Genomic DNA, 25,572 nt, shown 5'->3' with positions numbered 1-25,572 from the left:
ATTTACTTTCCACCTTGAATAAATTCTAATATCTGGTGTCTTTGTGCTACAGCTCCCTATAATTCACTTCTTAATAGGCGTCTTCCTTGTTCCAGTTGTTCTTGGGCTACTTTTCTCACTATTATACTTGTTGGATATTGATGGCCTGAGTTTTGATGGAGTAATGAATAAAGATCCAGAGGGTGACTCTATAGCATCAACTAGACATCGGTGTTTTACTTTACTGAATGTATTTCTTTATGCGTAAGTGTTACTTTTGGTAATTATTTGTTGATGAATATATCTTTAATATCTTCATGCCAAGGGTTTTGTGAAATATATTAAATGCTATTCACAGCTTTGACCTTATTAAAAAGCACAAAAATGAAAAAACCTATTTCTAACACTTCCCACTAAATGCCCACATTCAATATAGTAAAAACCTCTACAAAAGATAAATTTAAAGCAAATAGCAGAGAATGCCTATATGGATTTGTAATCATATTGGGATGGTCAATGGGTCAATACTTATGAGAAAATCTCATCTCTGATGTCTTCTTTTGGATTTCATTTGCCTGGTTTATCAAATATTCAAGTGAAATGGATGAAATTTACCTAATGTCTAAGGTTGACCTACTCATTCTGTTAAAGCCACCTTCGTGCCAGAATTAATGCTTTCCAATTATGGTTTCATACCTAACAGAGATATAACTATTTATTCAAATATGTTCTTTATTGATACACAATCAATTAATGGAATTTAGCTGAACTTCGAAACTCACATGGCAGCAATTTTGATGAACCTATTTTCAGGTATTGTAGAGGATATTGTATATTATTTCCTAGTTAACATTTCAGTGGAATGACCTACGGTGAATTTCTTCTATAAAGAGTTTCTTTCTCCTTAATCATCTTGTCAATTGGGCTTTCTTGCCTTTTCTTAGAGGCATTTTTCTTTGAACAAAGTGGACAAAGTTCTGTTATCTTTTCTAGATTATTATGTTTCCAATATAAAAATTATTATTAGTAAAAATATAATATATAGTAAAATTCTAAAACATATTTGTTTTATGGATGAACCCAAAACAAACCTAACTCCAACTTTTTTGGCTAAACCAGTGAACTTGAACTAACTTGAATAAGGATTGGCAACTTAGGGTTTTGTTGATGTGTCTTTTGTACACGACCAAACACAAAATAAAATACCTAAAGGTACCTTATCCTCTCTTGAACAAAGTTTCCCGACTGCTGAAGATCTCGCCGAAGGATTAGTCGAAGTAACTCCAAGGTTCTGATATATAGGTTCTCTACGTGTTGATAAGCTCTTTGCGATACGATGTGATTTTGCTGGAATCACAAGGGGACTTATTTCGACGACCTGAACGTCTGATTTGCTTTGGATATTACTGGAACGTGGAATTTCACCGGCCCTTGATTTTGAAAAAAGAAAAAAAGGATAAGGGTTGGAACAAGATCAATTTCTAACATTAAGAACGTAAGAGCAATGAATGACCTTTGATGAAATTCTAACTAAGTCTTTGCTTTGACATCCTGAAACTCAAACAAGACACTATTAGCAACAAGAGCAAGACTAGGCCTAAGGGAAACTTTCAAAGAAACCCTAACCTGGAGCACATGCTGACTCCCCTTGGCTCAAGCAGAGCCTGCCATCCTAGTGATCCCCCCGGCGACACTCAAAATGCAAAGGCTAACAAACAAAACCCTAAAAACCTAGAAAGCAAACCCCAGAAAGCAAAAAAAAGTAGGGGTCCCCATTTGCAATGGGGCGATGTGTGAATACGTCACAATAGGTTTAGGCTAAAATCTTATATGTCTTCAGTAATGAGTTATGTTGCAACTCTTGTCATGTTCATCTATGTTATTTTTGTCGTCTCTTGTTAGTCTTTTTGTCATCATTTGTAGACTTGGACTCATAGAGTACTTGGCAAGCCCAAAATTTCTGACTTGGCAAAAACCTGGCAACTTAAAAACAAACTTAAATTTCTTAAAAGCACTTTTTATTTTGGCAAAATCCAATTACTAAATGTATAAAATGAATTTAAAAAACCATGAGGAAGTGTTTTCTATTAGACTTGATTCTTGGACACATGGATTACAAAATTGCATTATCATGCAAAGCTGGATATAACAGCTAGCCACCAGCTAATTACTGTTATGGATTTATGATCATTGACTTTGAAAATCATCATCATAAATTGCATATCTCTGCAAGTAAAAAATCACAAGGTTTTACAATTTCCTCTTCCTTGTTGTGAAAAATTGGGCGGTAGAGGGTATGGTCCATCCACTTGGTTGTGGCTCCTTGCTTGGCCTACAAACTGTGTCTATGGCTCCACCTTGCTGTTAGATGGAAATGATTCCTCATGCTATATCAATGCCATCCAATGACAATCCAATCCCCTCTACTTCTGCTGTAGCCACATCCTCCATGGCTTGTCTCTTGAAATCAACAATCTCATCATTTGTAAATAGGGAGGCTAATCAGCCTGCATGGTCTATGCACTATAGGGATCAATCTTATTCAAATCAGTAGGTTGCACTAAATTGTGCTCCAACTTGTGTGAAAATGAAGGTTGTATTGCATAAATACTAGATCATTGAGGTGTTTTTGAGCCAATTTATTTTGTTTCATTGTGTGAATGGCGTCAAACAAATTCCATTTTTTCTCATCACAACCAAAAGCACTACAAGGATGAGAAAAATTGGAGGGCAAGCTTTTGCAGATGTGGGGTATTTCCACCCCAATCTTCCTACCAAGAACCTACAAAAAGATATTCAAGAATTTGTCAATAAAGAATATTCTATTAATAATTATAGTTTGTAACTTGCAAGATATAAGATTTCACTTTTTCTTACATGGTGTTTGAGTGGATCTTCCTTGTATAGCTAATGGCAAAGAAAAGAGCCTCCCCCTAGTTTTCTTATAATTCTGCAACTAAAAATGATGAGTTCTCTAACCTCAAGCTCAAGTGTCAACCTCTCAATGCATGTGTATAGGCCCTCCATAATCTCCCCATTAACATCCCTAAAGCTATTAGAGAAGAAAACTTGGGGTTGAGATGGTACCACATTGCATGAATGGGTTGGTGGAGTTGATTGTTCCACCTCTAATCAATGGTCTCCCAAATAGGGGCAAATCTACTTGCATCCCCCTTGTAGTAGTTATGGATGGCTTCTTCAGCCCAGTTTGTGGCCTCATAAATATATCCCATTGAGTTTTGCTCCCCTTCCAATAAGTGCAAAACTCTCACCAGTGGTTTTGACATCTATTAAGTAAAAGTACAATCAACTTTAATTTACAACTTAGTAATTATAATGAAACTAAATATCTTTCAAAGTTTAAATATAAAGGATTCATTTTGAAATTTAAAGTGAAGTTTGAAGTTATCTTTGACATACTCTAAAACTCTCTTCACAAAAATATCATCAAAAACTGTTTTTGCCATCCTCTCTTTCTCTGAATAACTTGAGTCTTAGCATGCTTGACCGACAACCTTCTACTTAAGGGGTCAATAAACTAGAATTAATTTGTAACATTATAAAATTACTTTCAAACCTTGTAGCACTCAATCGCAAAAGCTCTTTTGCCTTGGTGTGATCTCTCATAAAGCTAAGTACTTGTTGTCACAAAAGTTTGCACCCTTGTTGAGCTATCAACTCAACAACCTTGTGAAACATGAAAACAACCCCGAAGTGTGGGACCTTGCGCAAGGGGGTTGAATCTCTGGAGAAGGCCGATTTCTTCTCAATCCAAGTGCAAGTGTTGAACCAACTCAACACTCCAAATTCTACTTCTAAACCTATCCTAACAATTTACAGAGGAAAAGGGAAGAAGGAAATGATAAAATAAAAGGAGGTGATGCACCAAGATAAAAGATGTTCCTCTCCCCACCCGAAATGACACAAAAAATCAATTGAAATACCTTGGAGATGCACAAACTTCAGTTGCATGAATGACCTCAATGCATGTATGGAGGTTAGAACTTCTTGAATGTCAAGAGGGGAGAAGGTTTCCCACAAGTGACACCCAGAAACAGGTTAACACATCATATAGGTGAGAGAAAGCCACAAACATACACTTGCAATGAAGGTAAGAACACATACACAACATGCATAAGTTGAAGTAAGGCAAGAATGATGATTTCAATTCATTATAAGGCCAATGGCCAAACTTATAGTTGCAGAAATGCAAGAAATATACAAGTCTTCAAGAGAAGTGAAAGAGCAAAGAATATTTCAAGCCAACATGGAGAGAACCCTTTACAATGAGGCTTAACAGCCTGTATATAGAAAACTGGTCGCAGAGGAGAGACCATTGGTCAAGGAAGAGAAGCCTTGACCCTTGTGTGTCCAGAGGAAGTGCATGCACCTGACATGGTATACATGCAAGCAACCCGACCATACCCTGACAAGGCAATCCCAAGAAGAAAAGTACTTCTAGATGGTGGATTGCTTGACATTCCAAAGTCAGAACATGCAGGCATGACATGAAGGTCAACAAGTAACCATAAATAAGCATGGCCCTATACTCCACTTGATGGAAATCTTGCAAAAATCATTAAATGTGCCCTTGTAGCTCCATGAAAGAAAGTGTACAAGTTGCAAGAGTTGGTGGAGCATTAAGAGCTTTGAGTGTTGATCACGCCATTGCAAGTCGTTGGAAGTCATAAGACTTGGGAAACTTGGGTTTCCAGAGTTTGGAAGGAAAAGGCTTGGAACCTGGGAATTTTGGGATTCCGGGGTTCCGGGAAGGAAAAAGCTTAGGAACTTGGGAATTTCGGGATTTCAGGGTTCCGGGAAGGAAAAGGCTTAGGAACTTAGGAATTTCGAGATTCCAGGGTTCCAGGGTTCTGGGGAGAAAAAGGCTTAGGAACTTGGGAATTTCGGGATTCCGGGGTTTCGGGGAGGAAAAGGCTTAGGAACTTGGGAATTTCAGAGTTCTGGGTTTTTCGGGAGGAAAAGGCTTAGGAACTTGGGAATTTTGGGATTCCGGGAAGGAGGCTTGGGAACTTCAGGATCACGGGATTTCGAAGTTTCGGGGTCAAGACAACACTTCACACTTCATGATTCCATTGTTTTTTCCTCGATCAACTGGGGTAGCGCTGGTCCATGGAACATATCTTTGATCGGTTCTCACTGATGGACCAAGGGTGTCATAAAAATGACAACAGTACCCATGGGTGATTATAAATATATTTTGTTTTATTTCTTGCATATTCTACAATTGATCTCATCTATTAAATTTTTAGTTTTTCCTCTAGAAAAAGTCAAGGCAATCTTCTAGTCACCACATATGCTACTACATTGTTAACAACTTGGACAACATTTCATGCGCCCCCCTTTTAAACAACCTTCTCCAACATCAAGCTCACATTTTCTAAATTTTTTATTTTGTTGGAGGCATTAATTGACTAAAAAATAAAACTCATTAATTGAAGCCACTAACAAATTGATGAGGGTACGGTTCCTTCCATTTGTCCACCCATTTGATTGAATTGTGCATCCAAAATTTTGCCATTGCTTCGTTTGATCTTCAATAATTTGTTTTGCATCTACAATAGCATCTTGGAGCAACCTACTGCTTAACTCTTTTGGAGAGAGCGCTTTAGCCTTTCCTTGCAATCGTCAATGTTGTCACTAAACACTCCCAATATGGACTTCTTGCCACATTGAAGGGAAGGTTGTGTAATAACGAAAATTTGCTCATGCTTTCTGTTTTTTTGTGTGCTTCCTTGTTCCACCTTGTAGCTTTCGATGAAAGTAGTGCTCGTGATACATTTTCAGGCACGAAAAGTCTCGGTGGACCTCTACTTGAGAGCCAAATGAGGTGGATGTGACATGTATGCATGGATTGCAACTAGAGGCCACAATGCCTTGTGCATCTACATTGGAATTTGTTGTCAAACTAGGGGCAATGGCTGCTTCTATGTTTGCTTTGTGCTTTGTTCATATCCAATTTCTTTTCATCCTTTAATCCAAGAAGGGCTAGTATTTCTTGTTTCACCTCTTTTGGGGCTGCTGGACATAATTTGGAATTGCGATTAAGAATGCTTGCAAGATGTTATTTGAGGTGATTGATGCTTCCGCTAAGCTTCTTTAGGCACTAGTTACAAATCATTGAACCCACGACTGGTCCCATTATGACATGTTTCCAAGTAAGGTCATGGCTTCTAGGGTGTCTAATCCCAATGGGTGACTTCCACTTGCTAAGTTTGAACCAGATGTAGAGTTTGATGTCATTGTATTTATATATTAAAGTTGCAATATCAATTAGAATAGAAAAATAGTGATTATAAAAATGTAGCAATTTGAATGTGAATTAAAAAAAAAAATCATGTAAATTTTCAATGCATTTAAAAAAATTAAATCCAATATTGTTATATGGTAATTGAATTTAACAAAACTATAACTTTTTACCCTAAAATGTAAACCCTTTTTAAAAGTAAAATTTAAAAAACAAAAGAAATTGATTTAAATCTATGTAAAACAATCCACAAATCTTGGGAAATTGGATCAATTCAATCCAATAAAATATGTAAATTTGACATTCTAAAAAAATGAGAAATAGTTTACAAATTTAAATGCATGTGGAAAAGGAGTTTTTTTTTGGGTCTAACTTGATGCAAATCACTGAAATTTCTTCTTCAAATCACCAAAATAATATTCTCAAATTGCACTAGGATTCTTGCTTGTTTCTGTGTGGTGAAGGGTGAATGGGGGGTTTTAAAGACTAGAAATCACATTTTGGAGTGTTAGAATGGCATTTTTACTGTATCCAAAGTGTGTCTACAAACAATGGTGAGTTTGTCACATGAGTTCTCCAAGTTTCAATGAGTGCTCATGGAAAAAATTGGTTAGTTTTCAACAAAAAATTGTGGGAAAAAATTGGTCAGTTAATTTCATGAGTACTTGTGGTGGAAAAACTATCATGAATACTCAGTGAATTGATGAGGTTGCTAACTCTTTTTGTAGGGCCCATGAAATGAGCTTTGAAATACATTTGTCAAGGTGATGAGTAGAGATTAGATGATTGAAAGGTTGAAAGTTCATCAAATCATGAAAAATGTCACTTAGTACAAAGGGGCATGTCTGTGAACATTGATAAATTTCAAGCTATAAAATATGTTGGTCCATAGATAGGTATGTCCTTGATAGAAGGAAAACAAAATGTTAAAAAGTGAAAAATTGTGTCTCAATATAGTGGATTGCTCCTTGCTAAAGACCAACATAGAATTTATTGATTGAAAAATGTGAGTATCTAGAGAAATGTGCGTCCATCTTAAGGAGTGCATGCAAAGTTTGAAGCTTAAGATTGCTAGCCAATAGACCAGTATGAGTCACTTGAAAGGAAGACAACTCTAAAAAAAACACAAAAAACAGCAGCAATATAATAGCATGTGCTCCATTGAAGGGTAACATATTTAAAGTTTTGAAAAACTATGTGAAGTTATGGTCAAGCATGCGCCCATATGAAGCCAAAATCATTTTATAAAAACAAAAATGTTTACCTGTTTGTTGGTGAGTTCTTGATAGAGCTTGCTGTCATGTCCCCTTCTCTAGTGTAATGTCGCCTTTTCTTTGAGTGATAATTAATTAATTAAATAAATGTTCAATAGTCCTAAGTCCTATGGGATTATTTAAATTTAATTAATCAGCAATTGGACACACTTTATTTTATAAAGTGACTTTATAATAGTGTCAATGACAAATTATAAAGTAAAGTCACTTTTGAGGGGAAAAGTAAATTAAGAGAGAAATAAAATAAAGTATTACTTTAAAAAAGGAAAAGTATTATAAAAGGAGGAAAAAGTGCAATGAGGATTCATTCTTGAGTTGTTATTTTCAAAGAAACTTTTCCTTGAGAGCTTGAGAGCTTTAGCTTGCAGGTTTAGTAAACCCTAGGACGGAAACCCTAGAGGTTTTACGCTATTTGGACGGAAACCCAAATCAGCCCACTTAGTGAATTCATCTTAGGATTCATAGTTGCTCATCATCGATAAGTTTCCATGGAGATTCGATGATCTATCTTGCAAATTTTCAGAGGGTTTGTTATTTTATGTATGGAAGCATTCCGAGTATGTGTTACTTGATGGCATTAGGCATCTTTTGATTTGTAACAACATCATGTGTTTGTAAATAGTAACACTTTTCTATATCAAAGAATATCATTGGCTTATTTAGATTCTTTGTATTACATTGATTGATTTCCTTGAAAATCTATATTGTTGATCTTGCATGTTCAATCTGCATCTTTGCATGTCACAATATTTTATTATGATGAACAAATAATATCCCCGTTAATTTTTTTCACAAAGTTACATTCAACACAACACTTGTTAATGTTAGGAAATGAAAACCAAATGCTGCTGAAAGTAACCCTCCACTTTCTGATCACCGAGAGCCCAAACTCGGAGGGTGAGAGCATACAGTTTCAAGGGGATCATTAGATACCAATATCTGAAAATGATTACAATCTTCGGGTGGCAAGCCTGCCCTTTCCACTTATACAACGGGATATTAAAACAATGTAATCACTTGGTGGTAAACCAGCCAAGGACAAGCTAAAGAACTGAAGAATGCAATCACTCAACCTCTTGTACAGCGGGAGGACAAGAAATATAAATTAATATCAACTCCACTGCTTATTCAGCAGGAGGACAGTATTACAAACTCAAGATAGGCGGCCAAGACAACCTCTTCCACTTATGCAGTGGGAACCCAATAAGAAATCTGAAAGATAGCTGTCAGTACTACTAATCAGCTTTACAAATTCATTAGAATGATTTTTGAATATAAGAAATATTATTAATCTAAGATAGGCGGCTAAGCCAGCCTCTTCCACTTATGCAGTGGGACAGTAGAAAGCCAAAATGTCGCTGTTAGTACTACTAACCAGCATTACAATAAATATGAAATTTGATAATCAAGTGCTTATTATGAGCTGACAACTGCAACAACACCTCCAGTCGTCACCTAACCACCCAATCTACTCACTCTCTCAAAAACACACCCAAAATCCAACTTTTGAAAATCTGATATATATGACAGCAGGCTGGAAATGCATAACCAGCAACACTAATCCACACCCAAAATCTCCTAACTCACTCAAAACCCACTCAAGTCACCCAAGAACACACCCAAACCAACAACAAGCATTGAGTGACCAAGTACGAACTGGAAAACAGCAGCAATATGACCCCAAACACTCAACACGCAACCCAAAGCACTCCCAGCATAAGGTGTTTACAGCAGAAAACTTCGACTTGCATAATAAAATTCAATACTCCAAGAAAACCAACGAAAACTTACAAGGTGAATTGTCCATGACATAGGAGATGAATGAGCGAATACCTAGAATGACCTGACACACACACAAGGAGCTACGAACGAAAACACGCTTCAGCACACACCGCGACCAGCAACATGAACACTCAGAAAAAACTCCAAAATATCTGAAACTGACACACAAATCTGCAACATTCTTCCTCAAATCTACTCCTTTGGATGAAGAGCAGTCACAAGCCCAATTAGTTGCTGTATTGCAAGCAAGAAACCAAGCGGTAGCTAGGAGGTATGCATTCCCCGAAGCTTCACTCCAAATTTTGGCAGCACTTCGTTATAATTTTCTTCATAGATGATGAATGAGAAGCCCAACCCTCTCATTTATAGATTTTGAAGGCTCAAATTCAAATTCAAATTCAAATGCAAATGCCTCCAAATTCGCCCAAATCACATGTCATTTCATCCCACTCACATTTGGCGATTTATTTCATTTCATTTCCTTCAAGTATATGGCACCCAAGATGAAAATCCACCACCTAGTCTTCAAGTTCTAACTTTTCCCTTGGTCCACACTTTGCAACATAAAAACATTATAACTTAAGCACATTTTCATCCATATCGCCACTTTTGATAAATATAATGCTTAAAAAATAATATTCATGAAATTGCACTTTGGTATCCAGAAAGAAGGTGAAATAATTCGCCCAAAACGACTTAGGACAAAATTAATATTTTCTCCCTTCTTAAGTCGTCCATCCATAAAATAATCAAATATGAATACCTCATGCCTAAGGTATTAATATATAAAAAATATCTTCTCAAATATTGATTATTGCCAAATTGAGCCAAAGATTGAAGTGCTAGAAATCACCAAAACTGAACTGAGTTGGGACTCTGAACTGAACTGCTAAAAATAGTCATCTGAGTGAATACAAGATCCTGCCAAAATAATACTGCCAGAAATAGCCACTGAGTTGAGCTGCAGAATCCTTGCCAAGAATAGCACCAAAAAAATGCTGGAAGACCAACTGCTCAAATTGACTTGCCTAAAATAGCCATCTGAATAGGCCTGTTGACATCCTGCTAAAAATAGAATTGCTAAAAATAGTACTTACTAAAAATAGCATACTGCTAAAATAGTAAGTGTTTCCAAAGTGATCTTAACCACATTTTGAGTAGCCCTCGCACTTTCTAAAAATAGTAAGTTTGGAAAAAGTTACTCGATGCAAATGCATGTCGAACCATCTTGAAGCTCTCTGAAAACCCAGGAGGAATCCAGAATCCAAACTATCAAAATCCCACATCCACCCCTTGAAAACACCAAAGAATCCTCCTAGAAAATAGGAAACCCTAATTTCTGCCCTCGACTAGCCTACGGGCCTCCAAACTAGGCTAACGACCAACAAAACTAATCACTGTGGAGAAGGGGACATTACACAAAATATGATAAAAAATGAGAACCCATATCAGATTTGAAGCAATATCCGAGTCTGGCTCCCAATCCTTAACTTCTTTCCTAATCATCAACCCTAACAGAGGATGGGGAGTTACTATGTTAGGGCGCTAGAAAACCATTCTCCACAAATAGGCCCAAGGGTTTCAGGTTCACCCATCCATACCACCTCTTGGGGCTCACCTACTTTGTGAGATATTAATATTGCTTTTCCCTAACAAAACCAACCTATTCTCATGAGGGGCAATAGGGAATGATTAAGAATTAGGTCATTAATATGCTAATCTCTCATTTATTATGAATGTATACGTAAATAAATGAACTTAAGCATAATTGTCATATAAATTTGATCTCCCTATTATTAACAAATATAAATCTTATTGGCATTATTTCTGTTATATGTATATATAAGAATAAATGAAACAACTTATATTATAGGTCATGTATCTGCCCCTCATTCTTAATAAAATTCAAATATAATATTACTGTAAATAAGTATTTAGTTCAGGAGTGAGATACAACATACCAATTTGTTGTTACAACATTGATTGCGAGCAATATAATATGATCTATCTCTTCAATGCTATGATTTGAAGATATAGCTATTTTGTAATGTCCCCTTCTAGTTGACAAGCAGTTGAGCAGGGATTGGCCTATCATTTGGTTCCCTTAGGCCAGTGGAGTGGAGAGGGGACCCATACTAAGGTTTGTGGAGCTGCACAGGGGCTTTATAAGCCATTTTGGATGTTCAGAGGCAATTCCTATTTTTTAGGAGGGATCCCTATTCTTTTAGGGAATGATTAAGAGTTGGTCCTGGGGTGTCTACGGACCATTCTGGATGATTTGAGACCATCTCCTATTTTTTTAGGGAGGTCTACCAGTTGACTGGTTGACCACCCGAAGGATTGGGGAGTAAAGCAGGAGCTCCTATGAGCATTTTTTGTTGATTTGAGATAGTCTCCTACTTTTTAGGAGGATCCCTATTTTCTAGGAGGACACTACTAGTTCACCTGCTACATTTAGACATCACTAGTGGTACGTGCATCATCAGATTTCAGTTTGGGGTGGCCAGGGGATGGGATTTAAATATTAAACTACTGACTTTAATATTCAATAGAAATAAAATAAAGTTATTATAATGTCACTTTATAATAATTTAATAAAGTATCTTAATATTGTAATTAAGGGGACCACCTTGGGCCATGGTTTTTAAATAACTTAAAATGAAAAAATGAATTAGTAAATACATTATGAGCCCAATTTTCAACGCACATCTTGAGGGGACATTATTTTATTAAAATTCGGGTAAATAAAAAGGTGGAGAAGAGTAAAGTTTAATAAACTTTATTAAAATAAAGTTGAGAAGAGTAAAGTTTAATAAACTTTATTAAAATAAAGTTGAGAAGAGTAAAGTTTAATAAACTTTATTAAAATAAAGTTGGAAACCGTAAAAGGTACAATTAAGGTTTGGGGTAAATAAAAGAATATTTGGAGGCCTCATTTCATTATTCAGTCTTTTATTTTCACAACAAGAAATTGCACATGAGCTCTAAGGAAGGGTTTCTACGGCCGATCAGCCTCCTGGGAACAAAATCTCCTAAGGGGAATGGTGAATTGGACGAAAGCCCAGTTCATATTTGAGGGGAATCTACATAGGGTTCTTGTTTGGGCTTCGTAGGAAAGATTCTTATGCAGGTTTGGAGTTATTTTCAGAGGTAAATCAGACATTTTTGTAACAATAGGTTGAATTCACCATTTAGTTGCAGAACTGGGACGTTTGGGGGTATGACGCCATCATTCAGCACCAAATCCAGCCTGCTGTACCATTATTCAGTGAGAATATCAGCTGAGTGTTAGGGGTTAGAATCATAATCAGACCTGTAGTTGTTTATATAGTGGCTGGAAAGTGCGTATCAGATTTGTGGCAGCGAATATGATGGCTGGGAATTGCATATCAGACTTGTAGCAGCTCATATCAGTCTTGCTGCTGCAGATCAGACTTCATATCAGACCCGAAAGTGGTCATTTTCAGTCCCAAAGTGGTCTACATCAGCCTACAACAGCTAGCTAACATCCGGGTATGATGCATGTTGATTATAAGGTGCTAAACCCTATGGATTAAATTGTAACAATCTGATTTGTGACTGATAATAGGACTGTAATCTCTTGTTTCAGTCTTAGCAGCAAACAATAAACTAGTATTTTGCAATATCATTTAGCTATACATGTTTTGATTCATTGCAAAGTCATTTTCTTTCATTATTTGCAATATGTTATCATAAACAAGCATCAAACAAACACTCAGCAAAACTCAGATCGGAATTACTAGTCTCGGAACATCACCATCTCCGAGAGTCCAAGACATATATCAAACAAAACAAAATGGAAAAATTGGATCAGATTTTGGTGGGGATCTTTCAGTGGTATCAGAGCTTGGATTCTGCTAGCCTGTTGGGTTAAGTCAAGTTGTGTAAACTTCAGTTGCCGATTACATCAATGGCTAGAATTAAGGATGGAAGATTATTACATACCTTCCTTCCTGTTTCACCAGTGAAGGAAAAGGTACCTAGCTGGGAGAAAATAATGAAGGACCCTACAAAGTTAAGAGAAACACAACAACAGAACAATCAAGAATCGCAAAATTTAGATTATTCACATTCAAGGAAATTTGGGTACTCTAAGGTTTTATTTCCATCTACAAGGTCAATTAGGAGACCTCATGCCATAACAACAAATGATGCACTTATGAGCAGCTACCATAAGTATTGCTTCCTTCCTAAAAAGATGCGTGACCTCCTTTCCTTCACACAATTTATGGGTGTACTTGAAGAGGATGATGATTTGGTATCTATAAGTTCAAATCAACAGTGTAAGAGGAAAGATTATTCAAATGAAGTATGCAAAAATCTACATGAAGAATTTGATAAACATGCAAATCCGGTTCATGAAGACAAAAGGATAGCATTGGGGAGTGACTCACATGAGGCTTCATCATCTTTGCGAGAAGATTCACAAGAGGATTCTATAGGAGAGATAAGCATGACTTCCCTTAATGTAGGGCATGTGATTGGCATGGATAATGATGGTATGGATTCTTTAGGTGATCACAATGCATCTTCTAGTGTGATAGTTGATTCCAATGATGACAAAATTCCTACACACGAAGAAAAATCAGAAGATGGCACTCCGGATTTGGGAGTCAAGCATGAGGATTATGTTGTGGATACAAGCCACAAATGCTTTGATTTTGTAAAGAAGACACAAAGAATGTGTGATGGATGGTTACAAAGAGCTAAGAAGGCAAAGATGCTTGCTGCCAAAACAAGAAAACATCTAGAAGAGGTCAAGGAACGATGCAAACATCTAGGTATCGCGAGGAAACAAAGGGAATCATGCATTAGATCATTATTTCTTCCGTGAGAAGAATGTATACAAGTGGACCATGCAAAGGAAGATCTTGTTGAGGTAAACGAACAAGAAGAAGATGGTGTTGTGTGTGAACAAGAGAAGAGGTATGATTCAGAAATTCAGAATGTTTATTTAGTTTGCATCATGAGGATCATGAGTTTGCTCTTTTAGAGAGTTCTTTCAAGGTTGAAAACAATGATGACAATAGTTACACACTTGATGGACTAGCTACAAGTGATTTGTCCATGTGTGTGAAATGGAATATACTTGATTTCATTCCGGTTATTCATGCATCATCTACAGTGGAAGAACAATTGATAAGATCTTATGAAGCATTTTGTTTTAAAAAGCTGAACAAGGAGACTAAGAGATTGCTTACTACAAAGATCTTGCATTTAGATAATGTTTGGTTTGTTTTGCATACTACACCATGGAGTTGGTAATTAATGAAAGACAGATCGACCTTAGCAGCTAGGAATTTATGTTACTTGCAGCAGGTCACACCTCATAGGCCAGCGCTCATGAAAAGGGGGACTTGGTCATAAATTGTTTACAAAATATTAAAAAGGCCATTAAAGGGAAAGTGAATATATTTTTTTTAAAATTGTTGTTTTTTCCCTACAACTATATACAAGGGGGATTTTGGTTCTCATTTGGATTATTTAGAGGCACACGTAACATGATGCTATTGGAGAGAACAAAGAGTTCTTCTAGGGATTGATTGAGGACGAAGATATTTGAATTTTTTGATAGCAGATTTGGAGTTTGATATAATGTCACTTTATAATAATTTAATAAAGTATCTTAATATTTAAATTTCTTGTTGACCTATTCTACCATTTTCCACTTTTCACTTTTTCCATTTTTCAATTTTGGGTGCACCCCTTTCATAGAGTGCACACTTTGGACATCTTGTTACTTTTCACTTAAAACTTTGCAGTCTAGTGTATTAGCATGCTTGTCACCATTGGAGAGCCACTTTTTCACGTAAACACATTCTTTTGGTGGTCTAGTGTATGCTATTTGCCTCACCATAAGAGTGCCAATGTTTTCACTTAAAAACATGTATAGAAAGTTTAGTCTATTGCTATATGTGTCACCATTGGAGCACCACTTTTTCAGTTAAAAGTTTATGCACATATTTTGGTTGTCTAGTGTGTTGGCATGCTTCAATACATTGGAGTGCTTTCACTTAGAACAGTTTTTTTTGGGTGGTCTAGTGTATTGGTGTGCGCCTTACTACTGGAACACCACTTTTCATGACTTGGACAATTTTGGCTTCCCTCTTGCATCCAAGCTCTATTCTTGATCTTGTTTGATATATTGGAAGGTGCCCATTGCTGGCTATACATTGATACTGATTATAGCTCAAAAACACGTAAATGAACATGGGAGACAAGGTCTTTATGTTGACTAATTGAACCAGAAATGAGCAGTTTTTTAACATGAATTTTGTTTTTTCAAATGTGGACAACAATCAGCAACCCTTGACCATTCCTACCAAATTTCTACCAGCCCCTATGTACTGAATCCACCATATCTATGACTGTCACTTGATCCACTCTCAATTTATACTTGCATTCAGCTGACAGCACCCACATTAGCATATGAATATTCCAGTTTCTTAAGTTTATACCTAGGGGACATGGGAATATAAACAACGGGACCTTCTCAACCTATGAAACACTCCTAGGCTATGGCACCTGCAGAGGTGACTAACGTAATCAAGTGTGGACTATGACTCTAGAAAGGGTAAGTGACAAAGTGACTATGCCAAATGCATAGCAAACCATATACATTAGAATACATGACAATTTATAAATGACAGAAAACCCATAGTATGTATGACGAAATACAGTAAAACATTTTTGGGCTAAGGTCATAACTCATACCAATCGACCCCACTTTTCATTGTTGTATAGGTGGATTCAGCAGGTAACCTACAAAATCTTAAAAATTTAACTGTTTGGCTCTGTTAGTGGTGGTTTCCATCCAAGAGACAACAGGTATGAGGACAAATCTTATATTACTTTAATATAAGATTTAAAGAGAAATTGAGCTTTTCCATAAAAGTTTATAATAGTTTAGAACTATCAATCTTTGGCTCTCTTCAAGACTTTCTTTATGTTCCTGCCAGTTTTTGCCTTTCCGCTTGTGAAGACAAGTAAGCATAAGTAATTCTAATACGGGCTGGATTTATAAGTTAAAATTTTTAAGTCACTTTGTTCTTGTGACTTGTTTTTTCGCTTTAATATTCTTTACCTAGTGGAAATGACATTCCTATGTTCAATTTTTGATGCAGGTTGTCACTTTCAACTACATTTGGTGGATCACCAGTTGCTGCCGTGTCTCCCTTTTGTCTTCTTGTGGCAAATATGAACACGTTGGCTGCCCAATTTTTGTTTGTCTTTTTAAGTGGAGCTGGTAGGCCATGCAATTGACTGAGTTTTCTTTTAAGATGAAGATCATAAAAAAAATAATTTAAGCAATGAATATAGAAATTTTGTACATTGCACTTCTGCATGTATTACATGCCTTAAAACAAAGTTTGTTTTAGATATTGAATGTTTGGTTAGCCTTGTTCTGTTCTAAGAAATTGTGATTCATGAAGTGAATTTGTTAAAAATAGTGGTTCATATGAAATTTTCAACTATTTTATCCATTCCTCTATTAAGAAATTGAAATTCTATCATACTAGAAATTAAATTTTATATTAAGGCTCTTTTGATGCAAACAATTCCTACTAATGTAGGGAAAATCAAAGACACATTACTCAAACATTGTGTTGTTGCCTACCCTGGGCTATACGAGCCAAATTTTCTGACATTTAGGATGGAGAGGGCATTTATGGAGGGGTGGTGACATGTAGATCTCAATAAAATTGTTGTCATTGAGAGAGCAACACTAGCCAAACATATTGCTTTGTATTATCAATTAGACTACCATATTTGGAAATCAACAAAAAACATGAGAAAGCTTTTTGGATTAATTGATGACTTTTGGTGCTTACTACCCAGGGAAGAGGTTTCTTTCAACTCCAATTGAGTATTTTATATTTTGATTGGGAATATAGGGGTTATTTTTATGGGTCCATCTACTAAAAATGGCCATAGCTAACTAAGGTACAAGTCAAAGATTGAAACATAATTCAGCTGAAATGGGGACATTTAAGAAGACATTAACACAGACTTTTTTCATTCATACATCTCATACAAAGTCAAACTTCCTAAAGTTTCCCTTTGACAAGAAAATGGTCATATATACCACTACCCCATGCATTTCAATTATCAAAAATCAATAGTTGCCAAATTTGTAATCTATCTACCTTATATGTTTTAACTCATGATATGATTATTACCCTCCCAAACCGATTCATAAATCTTTAATTTACATATTAAACTCAATCAACTTTTCTTTATCCTTATTAATATTTTGGGGTTCAACTTAATAATAATTACATATAATATTAAGGTTTATGCTTCATAACGATTAGGGATAAAATAGGTGTTATGTTATTTAGTAAATGTTGATGTATTATTTAACCTTGGAAATAATATCAGCTTTCTGTTGTAAAATATGAAATGGAATGAAATTGTGGGCAAATGTAGATGTCATCAAATCACATAATTTGTGTTATATAGTGTGCTTATGAATTGAAAAATATTAAAACATTAAACTCCTCCCCCTCTCTTAACTGAAAATCTATTTTAGGAGATAGTATGCTTTTTGTAAGTAAAAATCAACACTTATTATCTAACCTAGGTTACATTGGGTGACCATAACCTAGAGGTTCCTAGACCATTTTCACATCTAAGATTTGGAATAATATGATGCTATTGGAATGAGGTATGTCAAATTTTCTTATAGAAATTTGAAGCAAATTTCATAAATTGGTGAGTTGAATCTTTAGGATCAAAATATTGGTGTCTTCCATCTAGTAAAATAAAATTAAGATGTGTTTGTGACATGATGATTTGTTCGAACCAATGATTGCTTGGTCTGCTTTGTGAAAGAATATGATGGCTGTTACTGTGGAAATTAATGGAGCTTGAAGTGGAAGGAAGTGACGATTGTAAAGAAATTTACTCAAATTAGCTATTTTAATGTGTCACATAGTTATTATGAAGAGTGATTCAAGTTGGTCTAAACAGCCGCAAATGACAATGATGACATCCATTTTCTTTCATCATGTGAGTTGACATTTTCCCCTAGTTCTTATATTGGTAACGTTGTTAGATTAACCTATCATAATTGCAATGCATGTGGTTGCTCAGGTTGGGCTCCTAATGGTGTACCAGATTTTCATTGTTATCTTAAGTTAGACTTATTGCACATGATTAGATCATGAGACATGTTATGATAGTTTAATATTCACTTTGGTGCTTACTTTGGTTATATCTTTGAGTTTTCCAAATGCTTTTACCAGATCATGTTTTGGTTTCACAAGGTGTTGTGGTTGGCTGAACCACATAGCTAATGTACCTGAATATAGGGTTGTTAGATATTGACGGAAAGCTATTAGTAAATGCTTCTCAAAAGGGGTATTGCTCAGGCTAATATGATGATCATGATTTCTTTCTATGACACTTTATATAATAGCCTTTGCCTTCCTATTCCTTAGCACTATTCTCTTCATCTTTATTTTTGAAACTTATGCAATTACTAGACCTTAATGTAGTCCACATTTCATGTTGATTTCACCTTATGATTTTGTTCCAGAGAGTGAAAAATAACATTTTAAGAGGAGACTTGTATAACTAGAAACAATCTGAAGAGAAGCAACATGTGTTTGGATTTAATTTTTGAATGTCACATGTATTCTTTACTTGCACATCTTTCTTTGATATCGTCTGTAGCTACCACTTTGTTTCATTCAAATTACTTTGTCATGCTTATCTAGATGATCATGGGGCATGTTTAATAATTTTAATGCTTCTGGTTTGGTTGTTGCAGTTTTTGCTCGCATGTCTCAACCCTCGCAGCCTATTCGGTGTTCTAGGATAGCAATAATCAAAACAGATGATGTAACTATCAATCAAGGAGAGTACTCTGAAGAAAAATTCAAGTATGCTTTAAATACTTATGCATGATTACAATAAAAGAGGAATATAATGTTATATGAAAAGACAGCTTTTATTTAATGATTTAAAAAGGTCATTATAAGTAAATTATAAAGTGTCGCTAGGCCCAAGGTCCTAAAAGTGAATGTTAAAAATGACACTTTAATACTTTTATAACTTTGAGGGAATAATAAAATAAAATAAGAGAATATATATTATTTCACTCGAAAAAGTCATAAAGGAGGTTTGTTTTTGAAAAGAGTTCTCGCTCATTCTGTGAATTTCAATTCTCAATGATGAACGTAAGTTCTTCCTTCTCTTAAGAATGAAAACCCTATGGTAAGATTGTTGCTGGGACAAAAAAATCTCCTAGCCATTAGAAGAATTTTACGTATGGATTACCATTGTGCTTCATTTATTGAAGTTTTTCGGTATCCAGTTGTTTGATTACAGTTTTAGGCTGAATGGTGATATAGTTTGTTGCATGTTTATCAAATATTTTGGTGATATCGTCAGTTTGATTAGTCTTTACTATTTTTATATGAGTTTTGCAGCATTATCAACTCTTTGAAATGCTTTTTGTACCTTTTATTTGTTGACCATACACATATAGGAGTTCAAGAATATTTTATTGTAGGTTGTACAAGGTCTTGGGCGTTGGTTAATATTGATGAACCTTTAATTAATTCTTGGGTGCCACCTTCCAAGGAGTTGTACATGGTTGTGATTGGCCATACTTCATATCTGTGGCTAATTAGCATCGAGTTCTTATTGTAGCCTTCTTCGGGGTGTTTTGGAAGTTGTCCTTTTTGCTAGTTATTTGTTTATAGACAAAAAATGCAGCATTAATGTATAAGTTTGGCCATACCTCTTCCTAGTGGCTTGCTTTTACATTCAGGCCATACTCTTCATAAGAAAGCTGTACCATTCATTTATCAGTTGTCTGTTATCGATTTTAGTTGGGTTATCAACAAATTTTCTTTCAGTCATAGTTTGGGTCTATAGTCTACTGCATTTATAGAGCACTTATTTTCCAACTCATTATATCTCAATCATTTCAGGTTTCAATATAACATGCACAGGTATTAATCTACTTATATATTTCAGAGTATTGTTCTTTTCATGATTTGCATTTGCAGAGCAATCATTTGAATCATAGTTTGCCTGCAAAAAATCCACAATTGTACTAACTAGATGGTTTGCCACTAGCTGTTTGATTTTTAGTTATTAAAGATTCTAGATGTGTGATGTCCCCATCTCTAACCTAATATTAAGAAGTAATAAACAATTATGTGATCAAGGGTGGCAGCCTTGAAAACACTTTCATTAACTAGTAGTTAGGAAATAACAAATTGTACATAGTTCAAGTAGTTGTATATTTATAACATGAGAGACATTATGGAAAATTGTCTTATTCATAAGACTTCATGATTTTCCTATCAAGGACTCAAGTGAAGCATAGAAGATAAGATGCAGCGAAGACAAGAAGTTGATATGTTATCCACCCATCAAGGAATGAAGGATTGAAGAGCATACAACATACCAAGCTCACATAATGTCAAGTATGGTGACCTTGCTAATAACCCGTCTTACACATACATAGATCATGACCCTACCATTAATTACATTGATCAAATATGATCAAAATAACCAACAATAGATCCATAACCGGATATGTTCATAAGATTGTACTTCAACATCATCATCAAGGCAACATGGAGGAGGTATGATGCATACTGAAGCAGTTATCATAATACTGATGATACACAAGTATTCATGAAGATCTCTAATGCAAATCCATATCAGCATAACAATGGAGATAATGAATAACATATTCTCTCTTAATCATGAAGACAGCACATATCAATGCCTCATTGACCATATATACATCCATATCGATCATGTTTTCTCAAACATCCATTCTTTATTATGGCTGCCATAAAGTATCAGGCAGAGTCTCATCATGGGTCCAAGTGTACATACTATCAAGAAGCATATCGGTTATAAGAAGATACAATAATCCATGTAGAAGGAAGGAGCTCGGGTATATGATCAGATTAAGGCATCAACTAAACCTATCAACACTAAATATTGATTAAGCCAGATAAATATATCTAACATCTTCATCATCGCTGCAATAAGAAGGCAGGAAGAAGGTCAATTTCCATGAATCCGATTATTATCAATGCCACCAAAAATAATATATATCACTGGAGGGAGTTCGAGTGTATGACAAAATAAATATCAATTAAGGCAACTAACCATTCCATTGTTTAGTTAATTCAACAATGATTATGTTAATCATAAAGTAACCAATGCTCATTTAACAAATACTCATAAAGAAGTGCGAATTGAGGTAAACAGATTTTGGAAGGATACAACTTCTTATGAACACACTGCTTCATCGCACGCAGAAGGACTTTCATATCATTCCAATGATCATCGATTACTTCATATTCTTTTTACATCCTTATTGGGTCACTAGGCAAGGGAATAACGAGAATGAACTTGTTGCAGAAATTTACAACACTAGGCAAGGGAAGAACAAGAACGCATGAGCATACAATCATAGGCTCAAAGAACTGCTGAAAAAGATGGAGAGCCAACCAGCTGACGGGTTGAAGAAGAGTTGGTTCACTGAGGGATTGATCCCCTCACTGCGCAAGAAGATGAAAGTAGTGCCTCCGTCTTCGTACGTTGATGCTTACAATCGAGCGATGGACATTGAGAGTGAAACCAAAACATCCTCTCGAGGGAAGAGGAAGACCGACAATGACGAGAGCATCGAAGGTAGTAGTGATGAAGAATCCAAAACCATACAGGCCCTTCGATGGGATATGTTGAGAATTATGAAAGAATTGAAGGCCGAGAAAGGAATCAATAAAGAGTGTAATGAACTATGGTGTACTAAGTGCAAAATTGAGGGGCACACGTAAGATGTTTTGTGAGATTTTCCAAGTGATGGATCATTCAATCAAGGAGTGCCCATACAATTTGAAGACGAGAAGTACAAAAGTGCTCTTCACACAAGGAGAGTCCACTTTAGTGAAACCAGAAAATGCATCGCTTGTTAGTTATCAAAACCAATGAGGGCAAAATCAAATACAGTATGACTCCAGAGGACGTCCTATCATAAAGTGTCGAGAATGTAGCGAATGGGGACACTTTGCGAGAGATTGCTTGAATAAGGACAATGTACAACTATTGTGCAAATGGTGTGGGCCAAAGAATCATGAAGACATTGTCTACTCGAAGCAAAAGGGTATTAATATGCTGGACGTGGCAAAACAAGAGGAGGTAATTTTGGCAATCACGAGAGCACAAACCAAGAAGGTGGTGTACTTGGACCCTTGTACGGAGAGGGAAGGACTCCGAGAAGCCAGAACAAAAGTAGAACAAGTGTTGGCGAAGGAACAAATAACTTTCAATGGAATTGCCAGTATGTCATTATGGGAGTCAGAGAAGAACATAGCTCAACAGGTGTTACAGACAACTGTACCCATCAAGGTGATAGACCTTCAAACTATGCCGCAACTAGGAATGGCAATTACCAACATGGTCGGTGATGACAACTCCATTCATCAAAAACAGAACAAGCCACAAGAGAAACCGACAGAGAAATTGCCATGTGAAGGGGATGGGGTGAGTGACCAGATGTTGCTAACAATGAGCATTGACAGGAAGCCAACCATTGTGGAGATGTAATGAATTTAACAAACACCATCGTCGATGGAGGTTCTGGAGTCAATGTACTACCAGAGGAAACTTGGAAGAGCCTTGGAAAACCTACACTCCGGCCGCCAATGTTCTCTTGGTGAGTTAAAACCAACATGGCATTAAGCCATTGGGGACTTTGATGGCACAAAAGTTAACAGTTGGCACATAGCCCTTCTTCCTGGATTTTGTCGTCATCCCATTAGATAAAAAGGTGTATGACGCTCTCCTTGGGAGAGGGTGGTTAATCACTGTGAAGGCAGATCACAATTGGAAGTGGAACACACTCTCCATCGAGAGTAAGGGAAGGAAGTATGTCATCGACCTGAGTAATCAGACGGTGAGTGAAGAATTGGCATCTTCAAACTTGGAGTTTGAAGACAGAGAGTGGAGTACGAAAGGAGATGGAACAAAATGACGAAGGGGTAATGGAATTGTACTGTGACCATTTTCACACATCACCCCATTGAGAATGGTGACTCACTCCTTTCTTGCTTTCTAGGGTTTTTGTTAGTGTCTCGTGGCCTTCCGCTTCAGTTTTGCTCAGTTTTGCCAAGTTTTGAACGGTTTGAGTCCTAAGGATTGAAACTTTTTGCAAACCAAGTGATAATAAAGTCTAGACATCGTCAAAGTGCCCAAAAATGCCAAAGGACGAAGATTGCAATTGATTTGAGCAAATTTGGACAACTTTCTATTTTTTGGAAAGTTTGCTTTTTTGCTTTTTCCTATTTTTTAGGAAGTTTTATTTTTGGCATTTTTAGCTTGATCCCCGGGATGGCTATTTTTAGAAAGTTTTCCCTATATTTTAGGGATGTCTTCTTTTTGCTTTTTCGGAGTGGGGACCTAGGGTTTGCACTGGTACCATTGGTCTGCATCGATCGCAATCGAAAATTTTCAAGTTTTGACCCAAAAAGCTAAGTTCCTACATTTTAGGTGTCATGGCGCTTCGAATGGGTTACCTGAGTATGGGTTTCAAATATCATGTTAATCTGGCTAAAATTGAAGAAGTTATTAAATTTTGAAGTTTTCCAAGTTTGGCTAATCATGTTTGGTGGTGAATGTTATGTCAGGAACTCCACAAAGTCCGCCCAATCTGCAAGGTGATGGTGCATGAATCTCTTGAACTCCGCCCATGAAGAAGGTGCATGAGGTTAATGAACTCCGCCCTCACCTTGTTTCTTGAGACTCTCAAAGTCTGCCTAGGCTGCAAGAAACAAGCTTCCTAAAGTCCGCTCTATTGCAAGTGCAATGGTACCTCAAGCATTGGAGAATGAGCCAGAAAGTCCGCCCTCCAAAGTACACATGCTTGAAAAAGTCCACCCAAGGTGAAGTATAAGTATCATGTTCCTCTTAAAGTCCGCCCATGATGAAGAACAAGACTCCCAAAGCCCGCCATATGCAAGAAGGAGACTCTCAAAGTCCACCTTGATCTGTGGTGCCTAAGATGAAAGAAGTCCGCCCTTACCTTGCCTTGAACAAAGATTCATAAAGTCCGCCTATCTTTGATAAGTCAAACAAAGCCCGCCTAAGGAGATGGTGAGTGGTGTGTGGACATGAGAAAGTCCGCCCTCCTACAAAGACCAAATGCATAAGGCAAGGAAAGTCCGCCTAGAGGTGTGTGTGCTAAGGGTATCAAGTATTTCAAAGTCCGTCCTCACCTTGGTGCACAACCTAAGTAAAGTCTGCCCTAGATGGAAAGGTTTTGAGGTGCACTAAGATGACAAAGTCCGCCCTATCATGCATGAAATGAGCAAAGTCCACTCTAGGAGGAGAACATATGAAGTACATATTGGAAGTGAAGTCCACTCAAATGAAGAGAACGACATGTTAAAAAGGAAAGAACCAAGGGAATCTGCTTTGAGGAGAGGGAAATTTGATTATGGTTAAGGTGCACACATCAAATAAAGTCCACCTTAGGAAGAAAGAGGTTCCTAAGTGTTATAAAGTCCGCCTTATGCTCCTAAGGGCGAAAAAATCCAACTCCGAAAGTCCGCCCTGCTTGTGATTGAGGTCAAAACAAGTCAAAGATTGCTGACTAAGTTTGATAAATGAGATAAATCCAAGAGTGATGGCAGCAGATTCATGAAAAATTCGAACTATTAACCAAATTAGAAAGTTTGTGTGGAAGATCAAGTTCGAATATGAACTCAACATTGAAATAGAAACTCGGAAATTCGAACCATCAATCTAAATTGGAAAGTTTTGAAGAGGAGATATTTATAGATTGAGGCGATTTAGGACTGACTTCCAAATTAGAAAGTCTTTGAAAAATGGGAATCTGCAGATCTAGTTCGAATGTGAAGTGGAAAATTAATTAGAAACTTGCATTTGTGATGAAGAGTGAGAAGATCAAACTGGATAGAGGTGACAATGCAACTCATTATTAATTTAGAAACTTTCTTCATCACTCAAATCGAATTGGAAACAAGGATGGGAAAGTAACTTGCATGTTTCTAATTGTGAAATCCAACTTTAATACAAATAAGGCATTTCTTCTCTCATTTCTACACACAAGAGTGCGATTCTTTTTAGTGTTGAGAGCAAAAATAAGAAGTATTCTTGCAGGTTGAAAAGGTTTCTTGCAGGTTGAGCGTATTCTTGGTGAATTTTTGAGTTTAACTATCATTTCAAACCTTAGCATTCTCAGATTTTGGG

General features: G+C 36.4%; 1 protein-coding gene across 4 annotated transcripts in view; it reads left to right on the top strand.

Moving 5' to 3' along the window:
• The window catches only part of LOC131073294 (uncharacterized), a 127,846-nt gene that overhangs the window by 22,659 nt on the left and 79,615 nt on the right, over positions 1-25,572 (top strand). For all 4 annotated transcript variants that reach the window (XM_058009727.2, XM_058009719.2, XM_058009703.2 and 1 more), the window contains 3 exons: positions 53-243; positions 16,446-16,567; positions 19,097-19,208. In XM_058009727.2, the coding sequence (XP_057865710.1) occupies positions 53-243; positions 16,446-16,567; positions 19,097-19,208 (425 nt within the window). The remainder of the gene's footprint in view (positions 1-52; positions 244-16,445; positions 16,568-19,096; positions 19,209-25,572) is intronic.

This window comes from Cryptomeria japonica, chromosome 9, assembly GCF_030272615.1.
Source record: "Cryptomeria japonica chromosome 9, Sugi_1.0, whole genome shotgun sequence".
Taxonomy (NCBI): Eukaryota; Viridiplantae; Streptophyta; class Pinopsida; order Cupressales; family Cupressaceae; genus Cryptomeria; species Cryptomeria japonica.
The sequence above is the reverse complement of the archived record's forward strand: the minus strand, read 5'-3'. Positions and strand labels throughout refer to the sequence as shown.